At 38.7% G+C, this 22,029-nt stretch overlaps 1 protein-coding gene across 1 annotated transcript in view; it reads left to right on the plus strand.

The window, feature by feature from the left end:
- The first annotated feature begins 4,824 nt into the window (after window positions 1–4,824).
- LOC306980035 (nuclear factor of activated T-cells, cytoplasmic 2-like) overlaps window positions 4,825–22,029 on the plus strand; it is a 30,894-nt gene continuing 13,689 nt past the window's right edge. The window contains exons 1-9 of the mRNA XM_079579249.1: window positions 4,825–5,014; window positions 8,237–8,617; window positions 11,729–12,201; window positions 13,611–13,681; window positions 13,811–13,979; window positions 14,983–15,185; window positions 15,420–15,592; window positions 16,904–17,041; window positions 21,926–21,981. Of these exons, the coding sequence (XP_079435375.1) occupies window positions 4,891–5,014; window positions 8,237–8,617; window positions 11,729–12,201; window positions 13,611–13,681; window positions 13,811–13,979; window positions 14,983–15,185; window positions 15,420–15,592; window positions 16,904–17,041; window positions 21,926–21,981 (1,788 nt within the window). The 5' untranslated portion in view covers window positions 4,825–4,890. The remainder of the gene's footprint in view (window positions 5,015–8,236; window positions 8,618–11,728; window positions 12,202–13,610; window positions 13,682–13,810; window positions 13,980–14,982; window positions 15,186–15,419; window positions 15,593–16,903; window positions 17,042–21,925; window positions 21,982–22,029) is intronic.

Here is a 22,029-nt window from a genome sequence, read left to right on the forward strand (position 1 = left end):
TATGGCTGTTACAAACTTTAAATAATGGAAGCGTAGATATTAAAACGATTAATAAGTGACAAACATGTTCTTTACAGTAAATTTTTAGTAGAGCTCAAAAGATATCGAACGACATGATAAATATTCAGTCTGTTAGCTTGTTGCATTAGCTGCTGGGTGTCAGTTAGTCATCTACTTCAACTCTAAATTTCAATAACAGGCAAAATACCAATTGGATTACACTATTTATTAATATGATTTATGTTTCCAGTTCACATGCTGTTAGTTTACTGATATTTTAATCACAAATTGTTTCACAGAGCCGGTCTTTTATTTTGGTAAGTACTTCCGGTTCTTTTCTTATTCACTTGTAGCTTGCCAGAAGGTTTTTGCCGACGCCCACTCGGTGTTTACAACAGGCGCGCCCTTTGGCTGACACTTGTAATGCACAGGGTCTTACCATAGGTTTTACACATTCATAACACTGTTAGCTCAGGGCGTGACCATGCGCAAGAGCCGAGTTTAAAGGCCCTAGAGCTAATACGTAGGGTGAATATAGGACACTTTCTGAAAATTTAGTTTCCACCTCATTTTTTGTTTGGAATTAGATGAATAAAAGTCTTTAATGCTACATATATTTTAAAAGCTTTAGATGTCTATTTTACACCAGTGGAGGAAAAAAAGTCAAATGTTTAACACAGAAGTTATAATTTTCCCTCAAGCACAGGTTGGTCGAATACTGACACATTTTTCGAGGTGCTATTGGTAAAGTGGGACACTATTGTCATGGTAGTTGTTGTATTTAAAATCAAAATGTGAAGAGGTTATGAATAATAATAACCATTCTATTGTTTTTTCTAACTGTTGTGTGAGACATCGGGACATGATGGACATGTGTCTGATGTGCAGCCTGTGCTGTCAGTGCAGAAGGAGCTGTCAAACATGTTCCAGTGTGGAATATCTAACCAGGAGCTTTGGTATAAACTAAAAACAAGAGTGACAGAGCAATGGATGAATAAAGTCATGTGGTCATACCGCCTTTGCTATGCCCAATCCCGTCAGACCTTGGAATCTAAGCAGGGAAGGGCCTGGTCGGTACTTGGATGGGAGACCGTTTGGTAACACCAGGAAGCCTAGCGAATGTAGTGAGTGAGTGAGTGGTTGGTGGTGGTCGGAGGGGTCGATGGCGCAGACTGGTTGCCTCGCTTCTGTCAGTCTACCCCAGGGCAGCTGTGGCTACAATAGTAGCTTACCACCACCGAGTATGGAGTGAATGAATAGTGCAATGTAGAGCGTCTTTGAGTGTCCAGAAAAGCGCTATATAAAACCAATGCATTATTATTATTATTATTAAAGCGCCTTCATCAGATTTATTTTTGTTTATGAATGAGTGAGGAGTCATAAAGGACATAGCCAAAAAAACATGTTAATCTGTGAACCGCCTTTAATTGGTGAAGTAGGGACAAACATGTTTTAAAGATTTGAAAGGAATTATATATAGCCTATATTTAAAACATTTATAATTAAAGAACTTAGAAACCTCAAAGAACAACTTAATGTTGAAATGTTGCTAAATGGCGATCAAGAGTTCATAGTAAACAAGGGCTACAGTTAAAACTTCAGACAGAAATGTAATCATCAGAAAACATAATCAAAACAAGAAATATATAGTTCAATTGATCTAATTTGAAGATGTGTAATAAAGAAACACCTAATACCCAGGAAATTCCACACAAATACACTGTCCCAGTTTGCCAATAGCACATTGGTAAAGTGGGACTGTGATATAATCTGATATAAAAGTAAAAGTATAAAGAATATGTGATTTTGAGATGTTGTGTTTGGTGATGCATTCCCTGATATAATTTATCAGCCAAAATCTGCATGTCTGTTAGTTTTAAAAAGTTATAATCCTAAATCCCTAAATGCCACGTCATTGGACATACCTCTGCTTTTTTAGATTATGGTTTGCCACGCCAGATGAAGTGAAGTAATATCCACAGAACCATTATTTTCTTATCCTGCACTTTCTAATTATTGGATGTGTTTGTATTTTTAGTATTAAAATATGACACATTAAAAAATAATCATGATTAAAGTTAAGTGTCCCACTTTACACATTGTCCCACTTTACCCATATTCAACAGCTACGCCTACCTTTTCTTTTCGTTTTCATAACAAGCTGTAAAAGAGGAAATCACTAAAGTAATTACTTGTGGTACAAACTCGTCACAGAAACTAACGGCAAATTTCACAATTTGCAGAGTCACTTTTCTGGGTCATTTTTACAGGAAAACTCACATACAAGTTCTGGAAATTGATACAAAGGCTTTATTTAGATGCACAGCGTTGTTTCCCCACAAATGTCTGATTTTACAACAGCCTTTATTAAAGGCGGACGACAATTTTGTCCTGTTACTAGAAATAAAATCAGGTAGACTATAGTGCTTTTGAGAAAACTAAGATTTTGTGGTGTTAGGCCTCATAAACTTAATTAAAAATAAAGCTCTTGTTTTATTTGGAAAATTATTAACCAATATTTTTTTTATTTTTTATAAAACGTTTATTACAAAATCTCGTGGAGACAGCAAATAAAAACAGGCAAGGTAAGTAAAATAAAGTAAAATAAAATAAGGCATTGTTCTCAGATAAATGACAATGTGCTACAGGTTCAAAAACAATTCAACAGCATTGCAAATTTCTTCCACAGTTTGGTCGGATCTTCTTTCAAAATTCATGGAGGATAAAAACATACAAAATTCCTCTCTAAAAAAGCTAAAATTTGGCAGCTGCTTTTTCCATTTATTTTTGTGAATGTGGTATTAACCCATAATGATTATAAGGTTAATTAAAAGTGAAATGTCCCTTGTCAGTTTGGAGTTATAGATAAGAATATCTTCAATTGTAAATTGCTCAAGATCATTAATTTTAGCATTTAACCAGCTGTGAACATCCTGCCAGAACTTTCCACTCACTGGGCAAGAGAAGAATAGATGTTCTGTTTGTTCTGGATTTTCATGACAAAAATCACAAGGGTCAACTTCAAAACCAAATCTACCCCTCAATGTCTCCGCAGATGGATAGTAATTATTAAGAATTTTAAATTGCATTTCTTTTACTTTGAGTGTGATTGGCCATTTTATAAATGTCCAATGTTTTTCTGAAATTGTTGGATTTTGTAATATTTTAAGTTTGATCTTCCCATCATAATCATGATAGATATGCTCTTTGAAAGCTTTATTTAGATATTTGTTGTCACATTTTTTGTCTGTAATCAGGGGCGGACTGGGACTGAAAAACAGCCCTGGACTCTGGTCAGCCTGGCCCAAATTAGCGTAAATGTGACACTTCCACAGATACATATGTTTACCTCTTACACCCCGACTTAACCGAGAGCATTTTCTTTAGTTCTGCTTTGCCCAAATCTAAAAGCTTCTTGACTGGAGAGCAATACTGTAACGCCTCATTTGAAAGCTAAAATCTAGAAAAGTCACGTTCACTTTTTGTCACGTTGTCCGAGCACATTTTCTCCAGTTTGGCTTTACCCCAGTCCAAAAGCTTCTGGAAAAAAGCTGTGAAAATAGCAACAAAACTAAGACGAAAACAATGATGGAAATGTGGCAAAAAAAGTGACGAAAAATTGACGAAAATGGACAAAAATGTGATAAAAATTTGACAAAAAATGACACAAAAATGACATAAAAAATGATGACAAAATGACAAAAGTGTGACAAAAAGTGACAAAACATTTACAAAAAAGTGACGAAAAATTGAGGAAAAAGTGGCAAAAATGTCACAAGAAATTGAAGAAAAATGGACTAAAAATGACATAAATTTGATTTTAAAAAATTGACAAAAAAATGACAGAAATGTGACAAAAAAATGACCAAAAAATTGACAAAAATGTGGCAAAAAAAAAGACAAAAATGTGATAGAAAATTGACAAAAAAAAATTACTAAAATTTGACCAAAAAATGATAAAAAAAATGACAAAAATGTGACAAAAATCTGATTAAAAAAATTGACGAAAAAATGACAAAAAAGTTACAAAAATGAGTTGAATATCCAACAAAAAAATGATCTGATGACGTGAGGAAAAAGATCCTCTCGGTTCAGGCGGGAGTTAAGAGGTTAAGCTTTTAGATTTGGGCAGAGCTCGGTTTCGCCCGGGGGTAAGGGTACAGTAAAGTGAGAGGCCCAGACCGGTGGCCCTAGAGCCAGTGGCCCTTCTGTGCTCTTCCAGAATGGACATATGGCCAGTCCGCCCCTGCCTGTAACGCTTAATTCTCCTATTTTTACATTTGGAAGTTTGATTTGGACAGTAGAAAAACATATTATGTTTTTTATCAGCTGCGTCAAAGCCACTGGGATAGATTAACAAATTTTCCTATTATTAACCAATATTGTGGCTGGTACTTTAGCTCGTTTTTGTGACTTTTGAGCACCACTTACAGCTTTTAACCAGCGGATGGCGCTCTTTACGCGCGCACGCAATCGACACGTCTTACTTTTACGCACGTCGCACTCTTGTATTTTTCATGCGGTTCTTTAATGATTTGGTGATTAGTGGGTTAGTTTATAGTTCGTGATACAGCCTAGTTGTTGAAATAACTTAAAAAGGCCCAAATAAACTCTGTATGTATTTATTTTTTCAGTTACATGAAAGTATGAGCGTGGAGGCAGCGGCGTGACACGTTGAAGCGGTCTAAATGTGATGTGCTACTTCTTGCAAACATCAAAGTTCAAAGCGAAAGGAAACCGCTGCTGCAGCACGCACAGAGCTGTCATCACAGACACAGACAGGAAGCGCGCCTTTGTGTCTTTTCTCAGCGCGACTCGACATCTTCACGCTACACTTGTGAAGTCTCCGCGTTGCAGACAGTCCAGATCGATACTTGAGTTGGTTATGAGATGGCTTCTGGAGGCCTGGGTCTCCCTGGAGGACTAGACCACGATATTAACCAAGAGGAGCTGGACTTCTCAGACCTGTTTCTGTACAACCCTGCAGAGGACTTTTCTGTTGGTCCTGAGAAAGGTAAGATCAATGTTTTGATATTACAAAAAAAAAGGGCAGGGGCGGACTGGGACTTAAAAACGGCCCTGGACTCTGACCAGTGTGGCCCAAATTAGCGTAAATGCGCACAGCACAAATACATATTGACATTACCCAAATCTAAAAGCTCCTGAACTGGAGAGCAACAGTGTAACGCCTCATTTGAAAGCCAAGACCTACAAGAGTGATTGCAACTTTTTGTCATGATTTTGTTGTTTTTTTCATTACTTTTGTGGCTTTGTCATTGTGTTTTATCACTTTTTGTGGCTTTTTGTTGCTTTTTTTTATTGCTTTGTTGCTGTGTTTTTGTCTCCTTTTTGTAGTTGTTTTTTTTGTCATGTTTTTGTTGGTGTTTGTCACGTCTATGCCATGTTTTTGTCACATTTTTGTCACATTTTTTGTTGCTTTTACGGCACATTTTTGTCCCGTGTTCATCCTCATTTTCGTTTTTCTGTTTTGGCGCTTTTCTTTTGAGCTTTTAGATTTGGGCAAAGCTCGGTTAAGGCGTAAAGTTAGAGATTAAGGAGAAGATTGAGAGGCCAAACCAGTGGCCCTAGAGTCAGTGGCCCTTCTGTGCTCTTCCAGAATGGACATGTGGCCAGTCCGCCCCTGAAAAGGGGAGTGAAACCAATGAACTAATCCCTATATTGAATAGAAAGGGAACATCGGTTCACTTAGGGGGGGGGGGGGGGGGGCAAGGAAGAAATGCTTCCAAATAATGTTTCTTACTTTAGGGCAGGGGCGGACTGGCCATATGTCCGTTCTGGAAGAGCACAGAGGGGCCACTGGCTCGAGGGCCACCAGTCCCGCCTCAACCGAGCTTTACCCAAATCTAAAAGCTAAAAAGAAAAGCATCAAAATAGCGAGAAAAAGAGGATGAAAAGTCAACAAAAACATGAGAAAAATACAACAAAAAATGATAGAAAAAATAATTTAAAAAACAACAAAAATATGACAAAAATGTGGCGACGTGACGAAAAGTTCCCATCACTTTTGTAGGTCTTAGCTTTCAAATGAGGCGTTACATTGTTGCTTTCCAGTCGAGAAGCTTTTAGATTTGGGTAAAGCCCAGTATAAAAAAACATGAATTTAGAAGGAATTCCGTGGAGTATGGTGCACCACAAGGTTCAATTTTGGGACCATTATTATTTATTATTTATATTAATGATTTTGCTTCTGTTTCTACGACCACCTTTCCTGTTCTTTTTGCTGATGCCAATCAAAAAAAATAATAATAAAAAGCCGAACTGGGGAAAATGCACTCGTTAATGTTAAGGCGGGGGGTAAGAGGTTAAAATATGTATTTGTGGAAGTGTCACAATTGCGCTAATTTGGGCCAGGCTGGTCAGAGTCCAGGGCTGTTTTTCAGTCCCAGTCCGCCCCTGCTTTAGGGTATTAATATTCTCAGAAGAATTTGAAACATCTGGCAAAAAGAAAAAAGCAACAATAACATGTTCAATCGTTAAAATTAGAGTGGATTTGTCAATTTGAGGTTCAGGAGAAGTCACACCACAGTATAAAAACAAACATTTCTATTCTTGTTTCCTTACAAATGAAAACTTAGCTACACAGAGCGCTGACATGTGGGGTATAAAGCCATAATTACTAAAGAAAACAGTGATTGAGATGTGTACTTTTACGTATACTTTACTTTAATCTTTATTGAAGGGACAGTGTACAGAGACATTAAGCTCAGAGAACAGATGTACTGCCCCAGATTATTGCTAAATAGCTAGTTTCCATCCGTAGTCCCTGGTTACATCAAAATAAATAACAATACACAGGCATGACCATTCACTATTCTAACAGTCAATCGCATTACACTTTACCAATCACACTGCATTGCATTCTGCATCAGTCCAATCGTCATTCATATTTACAGACATAATAAAATACATTAAAGTAATTCAGTGCTGCCCCCAGTGGTTCACAATGAATAAGCAAAAGCTACATTTTCTCATAAAATAATGAAGGACCTAAAACTAGCCCCTGTCAGAAACCACATACTTTTATCATCAAAGCCCATGAAAAAGATTATGTCCCCACTTCATCGCTGAACTAAAGTGTTTAAAAGGTAAAGAAGCAACAAAGTGTGCAAAATATTTAGAAAGTTTATTATTTTCAATCAATCAATCAATCAATCAATCAATCAATCAATCAATCAAATGTTATTTATAGAGCCCTTTACAACACACAAGGCGACCAAAGTGCTTTACAATAAAACCACATAAAATCCATTAAAAACATTCATACAAACAAACAATAAAACAGAAAAAAATTACTAAAGAGTCGCTACTTAGTGTTAAAAGCCAGTCTGAATAAATGCGTCTTGAGCCTGGATTTAAAAAGGCCAAAGTCAGTGATGGTGCAAATCAGGGGGCGGCTTATTCCAGAGTCTGGGTCCAGCTACTGAAAAGGTCCGATCACCCCAGTGCCTGTACTTGGTCCTGGGCACTTCTAGCAGGAGCTGGTTTGACGACCTCAAGGATCTGCCCGAGTCACGAACAGTTAAAAGTTCAGACAAGTACGAAGGGGCAAGACCATTGAGGGCTTTAAAAACAAAAAGAAGGATTTTAAAATCAACTCTAAAAGAAACTTGAAGCCAACGCAACGAAAAAAGGACTGGGGTGATGTGCTGGGGTGTATTTGTTGAAAAACGAGCTGCAGGATTTTGCACCAATTGAAGACGATTAAGACAGGACTGGGAAACTCCAAAATAAAGGTCATTACAATAATCAATTCTTGAACTGATAAAAGCGTGGATGGTTCGCTCCAGGTCTGAGCGGTTTAAAAAAGGCTTTACTTTAGTTAAAACACGCAGCTAATAAAAACTTGACCTGACCACACTGTCAATCTGTTTGTCGAAACGATGCGAGTTGTCAAAGACGACCCCGAGGTTTCTGACCATTGGTTTAAAATAAGAAGACAGCAAACCAGAGTCTGAAAACAAAATAAAATCTGTTTTTTGGGGGGGAAATTCTGGTGTAACCACAGTTTTATGTCATTTTGTTTGACAGGGACAGCCTTAAAGCACTCTATCTTGTAAGCTACTATATTTTACCCACTTAACTTTTTTTGTTGCTGAGGAAAGTAAGCTATTTTGTTTTTTAATTTTAGTTGTAGTCATTAGTCACTTTCCTGTGGGGGGTTTTAATCTTGCTTTATCTTGTCCACCTACTAATATGTTTCTAATTTGACTGACAGATGAACCTCATGCTCAGCTGCAAAACAACCCCCTCCCGTCTGTTTTGGTGGTGGACTGTCCCAGCGACTACCACCTCTCCCCCTCACCCCAGCCCCAACCCAGCCAGGTCTTCCCTGCAGATCTTCCAGTCCAGTTTGCCTCACCTGCAGGGCTCCCCTTTCACCCGTCCCGCCCCTCCGCCATCCCCGCCTCTCGCCCCAGGATCGAAATTACGCCTTCCGGGGACTCCCTCACCTCCCAAACCCACATCCAGAGTCCCGGCCCCAAAGCTTTCTACCGGGAGTGTGTCAGCCCAGCCAGCAGCAACTCTTCTACTGGATGGCCCAATGAGAACTGCTCCCCCCAAGGCTCGCCCTGTCCTTCCCCGTCTAATGTGGCAGGTAAGCATGAACACTATGCCATTGGGGTCAGCATTTTTTTCTTGCTAAGAATTTGTATTTCTAGACTATTTTTCTCATCATAAAACAAGAAAGAAACACTAAATTTAAGCAAATAAATTACTAGAATTAAGAAAAATGTCCTCAGAATGGAATAATTTAAGGAAAACATTCTTATTTAGTGAAAAATTGTGGGATATTTTCCTTAAATGTTGCTTGATTTAAGGAAAATGTTCTATATTACACAAATGAGCAAAATGTTCTTAATAAATGTTCTTAATAAATGCTAATATTTAAGGAAAATATTGCCCGCGCTCGGGGACCCGCCTCCATGATGTGGAGCCAGGCTGATGGTCAGAATCACCTGGCTGGAGGATTCACCTATTGTACATGTTTTTAGTGGGAGGGGAAACATACTCAGACACGGGGCCCCAGGCCCCGTCTTGGTGGGAATCGAACCCAGGACCTTTGAGCTGTGAAGCGGAGGCTCTAACCACTGCGCCACCGCGCCGCCCTTTAAAGAATGGAATGTATTATCTCTCTGTAAGAAGCAGTTCTTAAACTAAGAGTTGTTGTGATCTTAGTTTTTCCTAAAATAAGAAAAAATATTCTTTGTCTAAAGCTGAAGAAGATCCAAAAAGTTTTTCTTTCTTGTTACAAGAAAAATTAGCATGTTTTTTTTAGCAAATATATCTGAACAAGAAATGGCTAGATTTTATTTCCTAAAATACGATTTTTTTCTCAAGAAAACCTTGTTAGGGAAGACATTATTACTTTTTAGGGAAAAAATAATAACTTATTTCTTAAAGTAAGACATTTTTTACTTGCTTAGAATCCACTTTTTGCAGTGTGAGGAATTATATTTTCATTTCTTGAGTAAAAGTTCCTCAAATATTAGGCTACTCGGTACAGTAACACTTTATTTTACACTACCCTTGATACATGGCGCCTAACTAAATTTAGTTCAATGTAATGGCCTTTGTAACAATATGTCATAAGCTGTACCTATGATACACAATAGGATAATATGTATTTGTAGTACTGTCCCTGCCAGTGAATCCAGATTATTCACTCACCAAAAAAAAGCTGAGAATCCGATCACTAAAAAGTATGAAGAAGAGTGTGCCCATATTTCCCACATGTAAAGGACACACAATAGAAACACATTTACTTCCTTGCGAGTCATTGACTGTACATCTGCACACGACCAGTACTGCGGGGGAGAAATACGACAGTTTTCTTACAGAATACTGAATACTTGAATTAAAATGTGTTGTGTAACAAAAGCCCAAAGTCTTGGACATCCAAATTAGTCTCAGGGCCCCCAACAATAATAATGTCCCTCCCTCAGAGTTTTAATCAAGTCATTCTTCGGTTTCCACAAACATTTATTTGGCTGTCTTCACATGTCTTAATCATGCCAGTAATGCCAACACAATGCTGTCAGAACTATAAAAGTAAAGACAATAAAAACTTAAAATAATGTCGCAAAATAGCACACAAAAATCACACAAGGCTTTAACAAAGTACCTTATTGGCCGCTTAAACCTCAAGGAAATAAAGTTAATTCTTCTTAATAGCTTTCTCTCGGACTCTGCCTCAGGTGCCGGTGCCTCATGTGCCACGCCTGTGCTGTCTCCATAGCAACGCAATTAAGGTGGAACCAAAAATAAGTTCTTCCCTATTTCTCCATAGTTTTAAGAAATCAAATATAATTGCAAAAACAAATGAAATATGAATAATAATTATGAACTGTATTGTCTTTATGTGAAATTCTTTGTCCTTTTTAATCAACAATAAAGTTAGGAAATTAAATATTTAAATCTGCTTTGACTGCAGCTACAAATACTTTTCTCTATTCATAGGAATTTGTTTTTATTTTACTGCTAAAATGTCATTAAAAGCAACATTTAGCAATGACTGTTATATACAAATAACTAAAAACTGAGGGGTAGGGCCTTGTAAGTTATAACTAACTTCTTCCTCCCTTATTGGCAGCACTAACACTTCTTATGTGGTGAATAATTTCTGTATGTTATATGTATACTATACCTGTATGCATCTGTTGCTAACTAACTAAAAACTGATGCGATGCATAATATTTATGGATAAAGGCAGCAGCATCTACATGATGCTGCCTCTTGTTGGAAAGTATTTACCACAAACGAGGAACACAAAAAAGCACTTTGCAAAAGCACTTTGCAGATCACTCACATGTCATGACACACGGTGCACATGTACATTGTTGAATGACGTTGAAGGTGAATTATTGAGTACTGCAATTGAATCCTTTGAACTGAATATTCTCAAGTTAAAGAGTTTCTGCACCAGTACAGAGTTAGTCAAAATGAGGATTCTAAATACATATTATATACGTATTCTATGTATACCATTCCTCCCCAACACGGACTGCCACCTACTGTTTCGTTTTAGTTTTAGTTTATTTGTTTATTTGAGCAGTTGATTTTCCGCTCATAAGGAGTGGGCCGAAGCAAAAGCTTATAAACGCCCACCCCTTAACTCTACACATCATCAATCATACATTTAGCAACATCATATTTTGACTTGCCTTTTTAGCAAAAGAGAACATGTTATACTTACAAATCACTGTTTGAAATGTTCATATAATTAACAGAAATGAACAGAAACCACATCAGCAGTCCACATGTATGATGTCTGGAACAAAACAAGTGACAAAAGGCGATCATTACTTACTTACAGATGGTTGTCAAAGCCTGAACATTCCCGAAAGTTAGTAGTTTTGTGTTAAAAGGCACATTAATAGTGCATATTATCTGATCTTGCTAATACCCAGTTGTCATTTCCATCCTCGATATAGTATTAATTTGTGTACAATTTTGCTGGCTTCCTTTTTTTTTTTTTTATCTACAATGAATTATGTTATATGTACGCCCTGCATAGTGTAGTGAAAAAGCCAGGGTGTATAGCGGGCTAGTTGAAGGGGGCATTAGCGCCCCATCTGTTCTGGACAGTTCATTACGTCTGAAGCTCTCACACTGTAATGATACTTTCTGAGTCTCATGAGCTGAAGCTGTCTGAATTTGTAAGAAAATCAATGACACAGAATGATTTTCTCTGTCATTATGGGTGCAGGGTTTGGGCTGTCAGCTTTGGATCTCTGCCCGGTACTGCAAGCCATCCACACGTCCTCCGCCCACTCGTCTCCAGGCGGGTCGACCCGCAATAGCGTCCCGGACGACACCTTCCTCCTCCCTCACCAACCCAACGTAGCCCCTTCATCCCGCCCGCACCAGCGCTCCCGGTCCTTATCTCCACAGGGCAAGCGCTGCCATGACCAACAGCACCCATGTCCGACTCCGGTCAAACAGCGCTCCCGAAGTCCCAGCCCCGTCCCGTCTCCGAACGAGCAACAGGGGAGCTTCTACCTCCATCAGTATCAGACCGCGACCCCTGTGCTGAGGGAGATGCTGAGCAGTGCTAACAACACCATAGTGATGCCATCAGTAGCACCCCAGGCCCAGCACAGGCCCGCCCCGAGACAGGATTGTGTCTATGGGGAGGGGTACGACTGGGCCCTGGAGCCGGACAGGACAGTGAGAACAGAGGTTTGTTCATTTTTTAAGATAGAACTCATAGGTGTTGTATGAACTAAAGACTTGGGACATGACTCGTTATTACCAAAAAACAAACCTGAATAAAAGCATAATATAATACCCCCTCTTTAAAGAAAGTTAAATCCTATCAGAGTTCATAAGAGGGTTCTGGACACTGGGTGGAAAAAAGTTAGAAAACTCTTCTTACTTGCGGACTTCAACTCGATTTTTCTAGATTTCGGACTTGCACATTCAGAACTTGGACATGACTCGATCTGGTATTAAAGGTTATGTAACTTTTTAATCAAAAAAAAAAGTTGACATCAGTGCGTATTTGACCTTTTAGTGACACAACAGCTTAATGAGTGGTTAGCAAGATGCCTTTACTTTCTAATACGATGAACAGTAGGATTTTTTTATGGTGTCTGGTAGGTTTGCTCCTGTGCTGATAAACCTTCTTCATGGTTACACATAAAACCGCAAAAAACCTGCGTGAAAACCTACGAGAAACGCTAAAAAATTGTTGATCCAAAGCTACAAGGTCACTGAAAGGTCAACTGCACTTTAATATCACCTTTTTTCAGCATAAAAAGCTACATGACTGCTCTTTTGCTCAGTGGCGTTATTACTATTAGCAGCAACTCAAACGTAACTCAAAGTACTGCAACTCAGCTACGTTTTTGAAACTGCAATATGCAAGAAAATCAAATGCCCTCACATTGGTACAGTGTTAATTTTGACAATATATGTTAATTTAGTTTTAGTCTTAGTCTTTTGACGAAAATGTAATTCGATTTTAGTCTAGTTTTAGTCAAAAAAATATCTTCAATTTTAGTCTAGTTTTAGTCGACTAATATTGCAAGTAAATTTAGTCGACTTTAAGACGAATTTAGTCGACTTTGCATTAATAATATTCATTATAATCATAATTAATTGTTCCTCTGCTTCATGGAGCTGCTCCACATGAATAAAGCTCAGAGCTGATCCTTTGGCAGTGAATTTACATGATATGAGGCTCTTTCAGACGGTCAATAGACGTTTAGATGATTTTAGTCTCTCCTTTTCATTTTTATTTAGTCTTATTTTAGTTGACTAAAATATCTGGACATTTTAGTCACAGTTTTAGACTCATGAAAAACGTATAATTTAATTTTAGTCCAATTTTAGTCGTCAAAAATATCACTTTGACTAGAATTAAGACTAAATATTTTAGTCGACGAAATTAACACTGCATTGGCATCTTTTCCTTTCAAGCACTAAAACATTTCTGGACACATTTGAAAACGACTTGGCAAAAGGTCACAGTCAATAGTATTCAGTTTAATCAGTTGTGTTGTTATCGAGGTGGTAAATATTTAACCAATGACATTATGATAATCTAACTATTGTGAAAGGTTGGTAATAAGTCGGATGCTCCGTAGGTAAAGCCTGAAGCCTTCTACATGGTGCCAACCGTGTGGCCTCCTCATCCCACTCATCATGGTGCTTTTAGGTAAGCCCACTTTCCATCACAGGGTATGCACATGACATGAAAATGCACACCCTCTTTTGTTTTATATTTTGAATCTTATGAACTTTGTCTTTTTGTATATATTTTTCCCTCCTCACTTGTGTCGTCCAGTATGTCCATGACCCCCCTGCCCTCTCTGGAGTGGCAGCTCCCCCCTGAGATGGGCCAGTACAAGCTTCACATCCAGCAGCATCCCAAATCCTACCACCGTGCGCACTACGAGACCGAGGGCAGCAGGGGAGCCGTGAAGACGTCCAGCGGAGGACATCCCGAAGTGCAGGTGAGGGACACGAGGGGAAGCTGCTGATGGAACAGCTCCTCCAGTGGAGAGTTTTAAAGGAATAGGCCACCGTTTTTACATACTGAGATATGTTCTTACCTTAGCTTTGACGAGTTCTTTAGGACCTGTCTGGTCTTCCCCCGTGCCTTCAGTCAAGTAAACACAGCGCAGACGGCGTTAGCATCTAGCCTCTCCCTCTCTCCTCTATACAGTGGGGAAAAAAAGTATATATATATTTTTTTTTTATTTATTTATTTGAGCATACATTTTGCTCAAAAGGAGTAGGCTGAAGCAAAAGCTTATGAGCGCCTACCCCCAACTCAAAATGATGAACTTTTCATTTCTCATAGTATAATCAGTGTAAACAAAACAACAACAAGGAACAATAGCAAAGAAACAAATACTTTTTTTCCCCACTGTAGCTCCACACAGTAAAGATTACTGCGCGGATTTCGAACTACTCCTGGTATTATTACGCCTTACAATATAGTTCCCCCTTTTATCCGCTTAGAAAATCCACATTGTTTAATTTTGTGTAACTATACTTTGTAGTGTAACACTTCACGTAACCATATTTAAATAGGGAAAACGTGGAAGAGCTTTGTAGCTTCTATCTAGTAGTATATGTAGTATATGTTTATTTGAAAGGGACAGAACAAGAAGCATTGTTACAATAACCGATGCCATGTTCATAGGCCGTTTAGCTAAAAGCTAGTTCGCAGACCTGTTTTGGAGCTATAGAGGAGAGGGGGAGAGGCTAGATGCTAACGCCGTCTGCGCTGTGTTTACGTGATTGAAGGCACGGGTGAAGATCAGACAGGTCCTAAAGAACTCGTCAAAGCTAAGGTAAGAACATATCTCAGTATGTAAAAACGGTGGCCTATTCCTGTAACAGAATAACTTCATAAAGTCCAGCCGACTACCCTCTTAGAAACGTCTGTCACTATTCCTTTCACGTCACAGTCGGTTTATCAGCGTCTCTCGCTCTTCTCTCCTCGTCCAGCTCCTGGGGTACCACGGGTCCTCGGCCCTGAGCCTGCAGGTGTTCATCGGCACTGCAGACGAGAGGCTGCTGAAGCCACACTCCTTCTACCAGGTGCACAGAGTCACAGGGAAGACAGTGACCACTCCCAGCATGGAGCGGATCATCAGCGGCACCAAAGTACTGGAGATCCTCCTGGAGCCAAAGAATAACATGAGAGTGATGTGAGTAGAAATTTGTTACGTGAGCGACTGACAGCTGCATGCGCTTCATTGTGTTTCTACAATCCACGGATGCTCCCTCATTGGAAAAATCTATTTATATCAACACACTCATTGTTTTAAAAATGTCTGACTGATGCAATGTGGTTAGATATAAGGACCAAAACCAATGTGTACATAAAAAAAGACTTGGCGTTCAATTGTATAAACACAGTCTGTCTTGTGCACATGTCTTAGGATTGACTGCGTGGGGATCCTCAAGCTTCGAAACGCGGATATAGAACTGCGAAACGGAGAGACGGACATCGGCCGCAAAAACACTCGTGTCCGCCTGGTGTTCCGAGTGCACATCCCTGAACCTGGTGGACAACTGGTGTCACTGCAAGTCTGCTCCCAGCCTATAGAGTGCTGTAAGTGTTGATGCTTGAAAAAGAAAAGGTTACTCGTCCCACTATGAGTAAATCTGTGAGTGAGAAAAGCCTCATGTTGCTAGATAAAGTGAAGTTTATGTTTCTTGTATCTTGTCTTTAGAACTATTTCTTTTACCTATTTTTTCATTGAGTGGAGAAATTATTATAACTCTACCCACTTCTGAGGAGCTGTAGTTATAGCATTAGTTAAGCAGTCTTAAAGTGGACATGTCATGCATATGGAGCCAAAAAAGAGACTTAAAGGAATAGGCCACCGTTTTTTCATACTGAGATATGTTCTTATCTTAGCTTTGACGAGTTCTTTAGGACCTGTCTGATCTTCCCCCGTGCCTTCAGTCACGTAAACACAGCGCAGACGGCGTTAGCATTTAGCCTCTCCCTCTCTCCTCTATAGCTCCAAAACAGGTCAAGATAGAAGCTACCAAGCTCTTCCACGTTTTCCCTATTTAAATATGGTTACGTGGAGTGTTCCACTACAAAGTATAATTACACAAAATTAAACTGTGGATATTCTAAGCGGATAAAAGGGGGGACTATATTGTAAGGCGTAAAAATACCAGGAGTAGTTCGAAATCCGCGCAGTAATCTTCACTTTACTATGCGGAAGGAAGGAGGGAAGTGTTTTGTTGCTGTTAGCAGAGCATTGACATCAATGTCACTGCAGGTTTCTGTTTCGTTTTTACCACGGACCGGATTATTTGTTGTTATCTTGTGTAAAAGTTGAGTTTAGACGGAGCGTTTGTGTTTGTGATCGATCATGAGACTGACCCGAGAGATGACGAGACGCTCGCGCTGATGGGAGAAGTTATTTTGAGGCGTGGGACTGACCTGCACACGGAGCAGCTGGACGTGCTTTGAAGACGCGATGGTGACTTTATTTGAAACCCTGGAGGGTCACACAACATTTGTTGCCCTGTTTCCACAAATAGTCACTGGAGGTTTGAAAAGTGGCTAAATCTGTGTCAAAGTTACGCTCGGATCAGCTCCTCCGCAGCGTCCCCCCATCGGCCCGGGTTCCCGTTTGTTTACTTCCTGCATGTGAGTTTTCTTTTACACGAGTATGAGACAAATTCCTAACATGGGGAATATTTCTACCGCTATAGTTTCTAATAAAAGCCCCGGCCTGTTTTAGAGACCGGCTTTAATTTGCCTCCACCAGCCGCGAACCCGGCCTCTGTTAGAGACCCGGCCGCTAATGGAATACAGGCCAGTATTAGAGAATTTACGGTTTGTCCTCTTCAGCAGAAGTCATTATCCCTTTTAGCACTTTGTATGTCTGTGTGTCTTCAGCCCAGCGAGCTCAGGAGATGCCCACGGTGGAGCGGCAAGACTTGGACAGATGTTCTGTTCTTGGAGGACAACAGATGGTTCTGACTGGGCTCAACTTCACGATCGACTCGAGGGTCATCTTCACCGAGAGAGATCAAGGTGAGCAAAAACAATATAATCAGAAGAAATAGAAGAAATGTGTCCAAGTGTCTGGAGAAAAAAGTCAAGCAGTAATTAAATGTTATTGAATGTATTATCTATATATTAATACATTTGCCTGAAGACCACACATTTTCTCTTTTTGGGGGCCAGTAGCATTCATGAAATTAAACAAAATCAGTATTGTGTGTTTATAGATAGTTTAAAATGGTTGAATACTATTATATAAATCAGTTTTACTCTTGCACTTATGCTTTGCTCATGCATTTTAATCAACCTCTTAACCCCCCCCTTAACAGAGCACATTTTCTCCAGTTTGACTTCTAAAAGCTAAAAATATCAACAAAAACGAGACATGAATGAGAATGAAAAAAAAGCATTAAAACAACGACAAAAGCTCAACCAAATGGTTTTAAAAGAGGAACAAAAACACAGCAAATAGGTGACAAAAACAATTACAGAAAAGTGACAAAAAACTGTTTCAAAAATGCCGCAAAATAGGTTATGAAAAAGCAACAAAAAAAGCACAAAAAATATGACAAATTAGTATCGTCTCTTCATTTATTTGCATTTTCTCCATTTTCCTGATGTAGTACTTTTTTTTTTTTTACCCAAATTAAGAATAAAGTATGTATTGGTAGTTTGTTTTAGCTCCGCCTTAACCGAGTGCATTCCAGTTCAGCTTTACCCAAACCCGGACCCAGATCACAGCTAACGGGCCAGTGTAACACCTCATTTGAAAGCTAAGACCTACAAAATTCATCTAAATGGAGCTTTTTTCTTGCTGTCTTCACTTTTTTCATTCACTTAAGTTTTTCTTTGGGACTTTACGTTGCATATTCATCACACATTTTTGCCACTTTTTCATTGCTCTTTTTGTCATGTCTGTGTCACTTTTCTATTGCTCTTCTGTGGCTTTTTTTTGTCAATTCTCATCAGTTTTTTGGTCATTTTACTGTCGCTCTTTTTTGGCTGTTTTGTTGTGTTTTCATCACACATTTTTGTCACGTTTTCACCGCTTTTTCGTCACATTTGTTGCACTTTCGTCCTTGTTTTTGTCTCATTTTTTGTCGCTATTTTGACATTTTTTTCCAGACGCTTTTAGATTTGGATAAAGCCATGTTGGAGGAAGTGTGCTCGGTTCAGGTGGGGGTTAAGAGGTTAAAGCGAGTTTGCAAAGTGAGGAGAGAAAAGTGAAATATGAAAGTAAACAATCAAATTAGTCCCCTCTTTAACCAGAAAGCCCTTCTTAGTTTGCAAAATGAGGTGAGCAGGAACAGAATTTTCAAAAGTAAACGATCAAGCTCCTCCCCCTCCCCCCCTGATTGGACCTGCTAGCCTGCATTAAAAACAGTCTGACGCATTCCATAGAGCACCTGAGGCAAATCAGACTAACAATATAAATGTCTGTGTCGAGTAGGGCTGCAACTAACGATTATTTTGGCAATCGATTAATCTACCTATTATTTTTTACGATTAATCGATTAATCGCTTGGCTGTGAATGGTGTATGAAAATGGTATTTTTTCATTTATTTTTAATCACATAAAGCTAAAGTCTCTTGAGGACATGTTGATGGAGTAAACTTAAACTGTGTTGTAAAGTGTTTTTGTAGTGCCAGTTCTGCTTTATTAATTGGATGAGACACAGACAGATATCTATGAAATTTTCAATGTACAAAACTCTACAAACCCTAACTTGAAAAACAAAGTAGGTTTCCATCAAAAATAAAAAATGTTCATGTAATTTTTCCTCTTTTTAAGTCTGTGTTTACTAGAAAACGATTAATCGACAACTATTTCAATAATCGATTAGTTGTCGATTAATCGATTAGTTGTTTCAGCCCTAGTGTCGAGAGAATAATTTTAACAATTTTGCATTTAAAATACCTTATATTTGAGCAGCATCAGCTTCGTGGTTGTATAAGCTACGCAGCGGCGGAGTGATCTGCTAGAAAATAGTCCCTCAAAATGCGATCATTCATGTGATGCAAGGTCAGTTATATTCCAAACATTACTCTATCGACACAAACATTTACATGGTTAGTCTGGCGTTATAAGTGATTTGCCTCAGGTGCTCTGTGGAGCGGGTCAAGTTGTTTTCAATGCAGGCTAGCTGATACCGTAGAAATGCACTAGCCTTGCACTAGCCTAGCGCCACGAAACTCTTCAAATATAAGAACTGCATGAATTACAAAAAAAATATCTCCAGGAATCAGCAACACTCTGGACAACTAGGAAATGAGGCCCTATGTCAAAAATCCTGAAATATCCCTTTAAGACTTGCAGACTATCACTTTAAACTGGAGCTTCTGATTATCTGGCCATTATATCTTTAATGAGCCCTCTGGAGTCTTACCCACGTAATAGTCAGTTGTTTATCCAAACCCCAAACTAAAACGCATCCTCCCCCTCACACACTACTGGTATTGTCAGGTTATTTGCATAGCAGCCGTTGCACTGACTTTCAATGACGCACGTTAGATGGGATGCGATAGATAATTACTTTTGTTTTACTCACAAAGTGCTGACAGATCGCTGCTGGGCCACATGTCGTGAAAGTAGGATGCAGTCATGTGTGTGCCTTTTGCCTGCCCTGAGGTCTGACGCTACAGGATGTGGTTTGACAAACAGATAAAGATTCGCTGTTGGAGTTTGTACTTGTGAACAGTGGGTTGAAGCATTATGTTAAAAAGTGAGATGGTAATGAAACTGTGAAGATTGTTTTTCATTTACTAGTCTGGTATTCACACAAGAACCAGGTTATAAGATGTTTCCCTTCTCATAAACATACCTGGAGTAGTATTTTATTTGATTCAGTTTTGAGAAATCCCGTTCACTTTGACTGATGAAATGCATCACTGACGGAGCAGAAAACTGTCATATTTTCACTTCCCTTAAACCATCACCGAAGAACCACCTCATGAATATTTTACCTTCAGGACTAAACCGGTGTTACAAACTGCTATAGATCTATACAGACGGCATCTCTTGAATCATCCATATATGATCATGTTTGAAAACAGTTAAGGGGAAAACAATTTGAAGAAAAATCTAAACTTTCTCTAATTATTCAAAAACTACTGTAACAAACGCTGAATTATGAACATAGTTTTCTACTAATTAACCTCTTACCACCCGCCAAAACCAAATCCATTCTCTCCTCTATGCCGTTGTCGTCACTTTTTATTTCCCTTATGTGTTTTTGGCACTTTTTTATTACTTTTTGCTGCTCTTCTGTCTCTTTTTTGTTGGATTTTTGTCATTTTTTCTGCTGGATTTTTGTCTTTTTTTCTGCTGGATTTTTGTCTTTTTTTTTTGCTGGATTTTTGTCTTTTTTCTGCTGGATTTTTGTCTTTTTTCTGCTGGATTTTTGTCCTTTTTTTGCTGCCCTTTTGTCACCTTTTTGTTGATCCTCATTTTCCTTTTTTCTTTTTCATCACTGTTTTGAAGAAGCTTTTAGATTTGGAGAATTTGGAGAACAGGAGAAAACATGTTCAGGTGGGAGTTAAGAGGTTAAAGATACTAAGACATGGAGAGGAGCAGAGTGCTTCAACAATCCATAAATACATGAATAACAGACAATGCTAGCATGATGCTTCATGTAGCATCGTGCTAACACTAGCTAGTGCTATCTACAACTGCCGTTTTTTCGCTTCTACTGAACAATCTTCTGTGAATAAACATCATATGGTCCCAATTTAGACTTGACTTCATTTGTATGTGATAATAACTGACGGAAAATGGGTAAAAAGAGTGAAAAACTGTTTTTCCCAAAAGATTCTGTTTTCCCCCTCGGCGAGGCCACGCCCCCTTCTATGACGAGATGCCGTTTGTATCTACACTGCTTATTGATTAATTTACAACATGCAGGCGCTCGTCATATATAATTAGTTATTCAACTTAAACTGTGAAAGTAATACAGTGGGGAAAAAAGTATTTGCCCAAAATCCAATAGAAAGTCTATGGGCAACTGACCAAATACTTTTTTCCCCCACTGTATGTGATAGACTCATTACATGCAAAGATATGTGGCCTTTATTCGTTTTCATTTTGATTATTATGGCTCTCAGATTGTAAAAACCCCAAATTAAAAATCTCAGAAAATGTTATTATTTTGAAAATGGACTGTAAGACATAATCATCAAAAGTTAAAACAAACAAAGGCTTGACATTTGTCACTTTGCAGATCATGAGTCTATATCATATTTTTCTTTCACACGTTTAAGTTGAATAACAGAAATAAATGAACTTTTTCATGATATTCTATTTATAGACGAGCACCCGTAGCACCTGCTCTTTATATCGAAACCCACCCCCATATAATTAATAATAATAATGCATTGGTTTTATATAGCGCTTTTCTGGACCCTCAAAGACACTTTACATTGCACTATTCGTTCACTCCATCGTTCACTCCATACACAAACATTGCACAAATTTAGCATCGTCGCTCTTCAAGTTCCCACACACTTAAAAATATGTGAACATTCATCTGCAGTTGTGTGTTGTTAATGTCATCAACAAAAAACATGAGAGAATGAAGGAAAGCGAAGAAAAAGGACATCATTGACATCACTTTTACTCAGTGGAATTATTACTATTTTCAGTTTAGAATTTGCCAAAAGTAACTGAAAAGTACATATTTAAATTTTAGATTCTAAACACGAATCCAGTGATAGAAAAAATGACATTATTGATGAAATGATCTCTACATGAGAACTGCGTGAAGAAGAAACCCAGTCACAGTGTGGAATATTGCAATACTATCATTATTGCAATGCTCAACACAGTAATACCTCAAGTCCAATCCTAATTGTCATTTATTTGAGTGCTTGTGAATGACCGAAGAGTAAAAAAAAATAAACTGCCACCACTACTTTCAGACGGAGAGCAGATCTGGGAGGCTGAGGCAACAGTTGACAGAGACAAGACGCAGTCCGTGAGTCACCAACCACTTTAACCTCTTAACCCCGGCCTTAATCGAGTG

The sequence above is a fragment of the Gobius niger genome (genome assembly GCF_951799975.1).
Source record: "Gobius niger genome assembly, chromosome: 20".
In the NCBI taxonomy this organism is placed as follows: Eukaryota; Metazoa; Chordata; class Actinopteri; order Gobiiformes; family Gobiidae; genus Gobius; species Gobius niger.